This window comes from Aulonocara sp. 'chitande type north' Nkhata Bay, linkage group LG4 (genome assembly GCF_057382095.1).
Source record: "Aulonocara sp. 'chitande type north' Nkhata Bay isolate Kocher_YH1m ecotype deep benthic linkage group LG4, A_spYH_male_GT1.1, whole genome shotgun sequence".
Taxonomy (NCBI): Eukaryota; Metazoa; Chordata; class Actinopteri; order Cichliformes; family Cichlidae; genus Aulonocara; species Aulonocara sp. 'chitande type north' Nkhata Bay.
Window position 1 is genome coordinate 28,568,727 of NC_141347.1, and position 7,705 is coordinate 28,576,431.

At 37.4% G+C, this 7,705-nt stretch overlaps 1 protein-coding gene across 1 annotated transcript; it reads left to right on the forward strand.

The window, feature by feature from the left end:
* The first annotated feature begins 6 nt into the window (after positions 1-6).
* On the forward strand, positions 7-7,322 carry ubfd1 (ubiquitin family domain containing 1). Its single transcript, XM_086289663.1, has 8 exons — positions 7-130; positions 422-541; positions 3,466-3,735; positions 3,852-4,060; positions 4,140-4,205; positions 4,322-4,427; positions 4,513-4,595; positions 6,901-7,322. Exons 2-8 carry the CDS (start codon positions 526-528, stop codon positions 7,009-7,011), a joined length of 861 nt encoding a protein of 286 aa, XP_086145789.1. The 5' UTR covers positions 7-130; positions 422-525; the 3' UTR covers positions 7,012-7,322.
* The last annotated feature ends 383 nt before the right edge of the window (positions 7,323-7,705 follow it).

Sequence of the window (7,705 nt, forward strand, 5' to 3'; positions counted from 1 at the left end):
GGAAAGACTTAGCCAATAGCCATTGATTAAAGTGCCACCTCCCGGTGTCTCCCTTGCTTTCACAACAACAAAGAAACGAAGCCAAGCGAGAGTATTACGTCTCTTCACTTCCGTGTCCGTTATCTTGGCCGTATGTACATTGGACTGTTCGTGCTTGAAAAAGTGTTTTGTTGCCTTTATGTTTAGCCATAATATATCGACAGTAGCGTTAGCTAACCTGTAACAGTTTTTACAAAAACAAGAAAAAGTTATCTTCAGTTGTTTCAGCGTGCGCATGCGCATTTCCATTATCCCTGTTTGCCCACGAGCTAACTGAAACTATTAACGTTTAAACTTTGTTTGGTTGCGTATAGCTATATTAATAATGCGTTTTCAAAATAAATGATTAAATTGTTTCTGTTTCTACGTTGTCACGCGCGAGTGTGGACAGAAGAACAATTTTAGCTGTTGTTTCCTGAATACTGGACCCATCCTGCTTCCTGTAGTATCTTTGCCACAACCTACAACGGATTGTACACAATCATCATGGCGACGCAGGATGGTGAGTATTGAGAAAATTCAGCAGTATTTCAATAATATCTTTAAATTGAGCTCATATAATGTTAATGAAATTATACGTACCCCTAAATATACTGTAAATATACTGAACTAATAATGGACATTTTCGTCTTTCCGCAGGGTAATTTTTTAACGTTCACTAGTGTTGCGGCTAGCTAATGTTAACGGTTGCTAACTACCATTTACATTTAGCTGGATGTGTGAAGCACTGCGGTTAACGTGATGTCATTTAACATATGTTTTTTGTTTTATCAAGTTAACTTAAGCTGTTAAAGACTTAACTGTATAGGATTAAGTATTGTAGCGATCAAACACTAACATACAGCCTATTTACTTTACTAGTTTTGCAGTAAGGCCATTCTTGTTATGAGATGTGTTGTTTTGCGAGTGCTTATTGTTGTTTAAAAACGTTTTTCTGTTTTCTTTTGGCGGCTATTCGCTTTTATGTATCCCATTTCTCAGCACACATCGAAAGACTGCTTACTAGAAGCGGTGGAAAGACCTAGAAAAACCACGAGGGGGAAAGTGGTTAGCAGATAAGACTAAATTAGACTTCGTTACATCTTTGTTATTAACTCATAATAGCTCCATACATAATTGCTTATTGTGTGAAACTATCGGGAACTGCACGAAAGTGAGATTCTTATTATCTCTCTCTCTCTCTCTCTCTCTCTCTCTCTCTCTCTCTATATATATATATATATATATATATATATATATAAAAAAAATAAAGAGTATTAAGTCAACTTCTAGTTTATTGATTTAAACGCTTCCAAACACATCGATGTTTTGTATTATATCAAGGTAAACAAAACAAAACAAAAGTCTTATTTAAAGTTGCAAAGTAGACATAGATATGATAGGTAGCTAAATATAGTTCACAGGAATGTATTTTGTAAGTGATAAAGGTGAGCTGGGTTTCCCCGTTTTATTTTGTTTCGTTTTAAGCCATTGTGAGTAAGCCGTCTAGGTTCAGCCTCATTTAGTTTTATTGTTAGTTTTTAATGAGCAGAGTTTTGACACTTAGTCACTCAGCTATTTCACAACTATTTTGGTAAATTATTTGTGTTAAATACAACCTGCACAATTGTATGTAGTTTGAGTCTTCCATGGAAAGAAAGCATTGCTACCTTTCGCTTAAGTATACATATATGTGTTCTGCCGCAGCAGATACAGTCTGATTCTGTGGGAAGCGCCACATTTATCCCAGAAAGTCAAAATACATAATAAACAACTCAATTGGCACTTTACTCCTGGAATTTTTAGGACTGTAGCCTCTTTGTCAGCCAGTCATTTTTCCTTGATATGCTTACCAACAGTCTTTCAAAACAAGTCCTTCAGTGGAAAGAGCTGTGGAAAAAAACTTAAGTTCAGCATCACAGCTCTGTTTACGTTTAATCTGAGTCACTTCCAGACTAATTGACATTGTGTTAAAGATGTTATGGCTGCATTTTGCTATAACCAACAGCAAAAAAGTCTGTTGTAAACTTTGCTGCAGTTTGCAAAGAAACTGACACGTCATCCAAAGGCAGTAGGTTGACATGAGGCTTTGAGTTCGGACAAAACTGGATTCAAGCTTTGAAACAGATATTGATATTTCGGTGGACGTTTTGTGAAAAAAATATCATGATTTGAGGCTGTTATCATTCTTCAATTGTTCTTGTGCAGGGATTAGCGGTCGACATACAGTTAGTTGAGATAGTTCTATTTATCTGCTGGTCTGCTCATAGATTGCCGTTATCATTTTGTTATGCAATGACTGGGTTAAACTCATTTACTGCAGATACTAGCATTTCATGTCTTATTAATTTACGGTAACAAGGCTGGGAGGATGATTGTTCCCCCCCACTAACAATGAGAACAATAGCCACAATTTCTGACAACTAAGATATCATCACTATGTTAATCTTTCTGTAAAAATCTGATATTATATATGTATGTCTGCCCTAATACTAATCTAATTCATAGGAGACTGCGACAGTGCAGGTGGTTGTCATTTAAGGCAAGGTGGTCAACCTCCAGCATAAAACACAAGAAACACTTGTAATAAAAAAGTTCCCTGAAAGAAAGACATTTGTAACAAATGTCACGGTAGAGTGAATATAATAGGAATATCAACATTTTGGTCTGTTGTTATTTTTAATGCAAAAAGTTTCTTTGTTGTAAAAGAGAGACAAGTGTAATCATCTGATAGGCTGAGACAACACATTTCTTTCTCTCTTTAGAAAACTTGGTGGTTGTTATTGTGATACATTGTTTTTTGCAGTGCTGTTGCTGGCACTGACGGCCTTCCTGTAATCAGCTTCTGTTATGTGTGTCTTTTAACATCTCTTTGGTGATTATGGTGAATGTGATTAACTATAACTGGGAGTTTCCCTTCGCTAGCATAAAAAGATTTGCCTGACAGCACTCATTTGAGTGACCAATAACCAGAACAATTGGAAAGTCCAAGGAACTCAGGGAAGATCTAAGAAGAATTGTAGATGTACACAAGTTGTAAAGGTCTCTTGGAGCCATTTCTAAACAACTGCAGATTTGAACATCATTAGTTCAAACAATTGTACATTAGTACAAGTTAGTCAGATGTGTCATTACTTTGCTGAGGGCTGGAAGAAGAAACAAACTGGAAATTGGTTAAGATGCTCTAGCACCCAATTATTATTTTGTTATTGCCATTAAAGATGTATATTGTACTATCATTCGATCTTGGAAAAATAAATTTTCAAAGAAATCATTAAAATCCCCAAATTACCACCACATGTGAGTGTATGGAGACCTTTGACCACATCTCTATAGGCAGTATCATAATGCATAGGCACTCTTATATGGAAAATTTGAGATATAATAATTTAAACTTGGAAGGGTTACTTTAAAGGAACATAAGTCTAAGATTTCATTCTTTTCCAGGAAGTGAAGAAGTCATAATGGAAACTGAGGCAAAACCAAAAGAAGCTGAATCACTAGGTGAAGATGTTGAAAAAGGTGGTGCAGAAGCGACGTCTCACACAGATGCAGGAAACTCCACAACTCAGGACTCTAATATTAGCAATGGGGATGATACAGAGGACAAGGAAACAGTGGACTTGAAGATCATTTGGAACAAAAATAAATATGATCTGAAAATTCCTGTTGATAGCACCGGAGCCAAACTAAAAGAGAGCATTCACTCACTCACTGGTGAGAGCCAACAGCATACATTTCTTCTTTTAAATTAATTGTTACAATGAGTGTTGTTTAGCAACGCATAAACAATAAGAACTCAAAGATAGTTCTTTCTTTCCTTTTTATTTTAGGTCTTCCACCGGCAATGCAAAAAGTGATGTATAAAGGATTGCTTCCAGAGGACAAGACGCTACGTGAAATAAAGATTACAAATGGTGCAAAAATAATGGTAGTAGGATCTACAATAAATGATGTATTAGCTGTAAATACACCCAAAGAAGTCATCCAGCAGGAAGTTAAAGCTGAAGAAAACAAGAAGGAGCCTTTATGCAGGCAAAAGGTTTGATTTGTCGCCTTATTGTAGAAAGAGTTTTTTTGTTGTTTTTATTTGTCATTTTAAATCTGCACTATTATCTCAGCAACATAGGAAAGTTTTGGACAAAGGTAAACCTGATGACATCATGCCAGCTATTAAAGGAACAAAGGTAAGAGGAAAATTAACCTGTTATTAGCTGTAGATAAAGGTGCTTTTACAGTGATACAGTGTGTTTGAATATACACAACTAAACACAACTGACAGCTGTCTTGTGCCGCTTAACAGGAACGATTACCAACAGTGCCTTTATCCGGAATGTATAACAAATCCGGAGGAAAAGTTAGACTCACATTCAAGCTGGAGCAAGATCAGTTGTGGATTGGAACAAAAGGTAAGATTATAGCTAACCTACTTTTGCTAGCTGCACTGCACCATGCACCATAAAGATGCTGATAATTTAAATTTCTCATCTGCAGAGAGGACGGAGAAAGTCCCAATGGGCTCCATTAAAAACATAGTGTCTGAACCCATCGAAGGCCATGAGGACTATCACATGATGGTAACTATCTTTTGTGTGGTAAAAAGCTGGTGTGGCTGTTCACTAAAGTGACTGAACTATGTGTGCCTCAACGATGGAGTCACTGTAATAGAAGGTTTTCAGTTAAAAAAAAGTTTCTTTGGTTGGTATACTATCCATTTTTTTAAGTAGTGATGTAATGACACTTGTTCCTAGCTAGGGTTAGGGTTCTTGTCTTTTTAAAGTGCTGTAGCGTTTTGTCTCTTGTTCTTTTGATTTGCGAATAGATACAAAAACCCCAAAAGGGTCACTTACAGGACCCTCAACACATGTCTCAGCTGTGTTCACACGTGACGGAGAAAAGGAGTGGGAGATTAACAGAGTGTGGTGGCAGCAGTGATGTGGGTGCTGTACTGGTCTGTTGTGGTGAAGAAAGAACTCAGTGTGAAAGCAAAGCTGTCTATTTACCAGTCGGTCTACGTTCCTACCCTCACCTATGACCTGTGAGCCCTGGGTAGTGACTGAAAGAATAAGATTGTTGATACAAGTGGTAGAAATAGGGAGAGGAGCTTGGTCACAGTGTAGAGCCACTTCATATCAAAAGGATACAGTTGGTCATTTGGGTTGAATGCCTCCTGGGCGCCTCAAAGGAGAGGTGCTTTGGACATTTTCCACTGGGAGGAAGCCCCAATGTAGATTCAGGACATTCAGGAGAGATTATGTCTTCTGCAGGCTTGGGAACACCTCATTGTGGCCAGGGGGAGAGCTGGGAGAGGTATTGGCGAGAGGGAGGTCTCTATTTAGACTGGGATAACCATTGGAAGATGGAGGACCCTCAGACAGTTTAATACTCATCCTGTCATCCTACATCTTTCCTGTCCAGTGTCCATAATAGCCTGACAATAGATCTCTGGCTAGCTACAGTTGTTTCTTGATTGTTTGTTTTTTTATATAAAATGTTCGTCAGGACATGGTATATCATCTTTAGCTAACTAACAGTATTGCTAATTGTATTGCTGCAAGTCTCCTTCTTCATCCAGTTATTGCTTTTTATTGTTGCTTTTTATTGTAATACCTAGTCAAACAGCCACATTGATTATTTTATTGGAGATTAACAAATCTGAAGTATTTTTCACTCTCAGGAGTATCTTGCTGTTCTGGAGTCTTTGTACCCAGAAATGGCTAACAACATCAGAACGAGCAGATACTTTGTGTGTGTATAGAAGTGATCAATACACCAAAAAAGACTTTGAGACCAAAGTATGTCTCTGTGTAATTTTGTTTGAATTCCATAGCAGCTTCACATGAGTGCATCCAATCAAATAGTATAATGTCTGAGCACATATGAGTGGGGCTTTGAGGGACTTCCCTGGTATTGAGCTTTATTACCACCTCATCAGATATCACCCTCAGTGTAACAGATCTAAATGCAGATAATGTTACAGCTGTAGAGCAGAGATATTCAAATGTATGATAGTGGAGTCAAAACAATGCTTTGTGTTGTCATGTTTTTGGCTCAAAAATGAAAAGTGATGCCTGCAGCTTCCTCCGAGTTTGTTTTTGCATCTCTCAACAGTTGAAAACATATTCAAAGCAGATAGACGAGGAGATGGGAATGATTTAAGATAGAAGAAAGATAAAAGCCAAACATTGGATTTGGTTAGCCAGGTTGTTTACTTTAAAATAAAAGAAAGATTCAGTACAGTGGCTGTTTTTAAATTAAGCATACTATATCATATTAAATTGCAAAATAACATTTTAGTGGATTATAATAAATGACGCTTTGTGTTGAAAGGGCTTCTAAGAGGCACTGCGCACACTCAACATGTTAGTACTGGGTTGTACCCCATTTTTCCTTTAGAGCTATCTTAGTGGTGCAGATTCAAAAAAGTACTGGAAACATTCCTTGGAGATTTTGGTCGATGTCATATTCAGTTGACAGCATCACTCCAACATTCATGCCACGTTCACTATCTCTTAAATCACCTTTATTCCCAATTCTGGTGCTCGGTTTGAACTTCTGGTGTTAGTCTTGGCCATGTTTATGTGCTTAAATGCATTGAGTTGCATTAGAATAAGTATGCCTGATAAAGTATCCAGTGAGTATGTATGACAGTAGACATTTAAGGCTTCCTGAAGTCCAGATTTTTGTGTCTTAACATCTGTTCATAATGCAAGTGGTTGAATTTTATTTATTGCAAAATAAGTTATTTTTTCTATAAATTAAATTTGCTTTTAAAATCTATACAAGACACAATGTGTTTATTTATTCTCAATACATGTTTACATTTGCAAATGCCTCTGAAACCACTTAATGTACTTACCGGTTTGTCTTCCACCTTTGCAGGCTTTTCAGCTGGGTCCAACGGAAGCTTCGCAGTATTGGGTCTACTGGGTGCCTGCACAGTTTGTCGATGCAATCAAAGACACAGTCCTTGGAAAATGGCAGTATTTCTAATGTGCCTCTTTTTTGACAATGATGAACTGGGATTGAGAGGAGATGATAACATGAAACTGGAGTCAGCAGTGTCAGCAGTTTAAGGAACCTCTTGGAGTGTATTCCAAGGACACTGACGGATGCCTGTGGACTAATCATATTCTTTTTAGGTTTAAAGTGCACTATGTGGCAGCATAACATTTCTCAGCCCTGTTGATCATTCAAGGTTTTCAGCAAATCCAAGGGAAAACAATTACAAAAAAAATGTACAGAAATTGCTAACACTTTTCTTCAGTTATTCTTAAAGAAATAAAAAAAAAATATTTAATGAATTGAATGTGCCAGATCATTGCTGTCTGTCTTCTCCATTCAGTATTAAATCCACGCAAACTTCGTCTGCATTATTTTATTTTTCCAAGTTTTACACTTAAGAACAGATGCAGTTCTTTCCAATTCTCTTGGCAAAAAACTGCTCGTGCTGTCTAGTGGAATAGAGGCTGTGAACAAGCAGCAATTTTCATGTCCTGCCACAAATTGTGAATTAGATTGAGGTCTGGAATATGCCACTGCAGAACCTTTAAAGTCAATCCTGTGCAGTTTTGGCTTTCTTGTTGTGGGTCATTGTCTTGCAGACAAACAAATCTCCAGAGTAGCAGCTTTTTTGCAGACCGCAGCATGTTTTCCTCCAGGATTTTGCTCTGTTATTAGCCCTGCA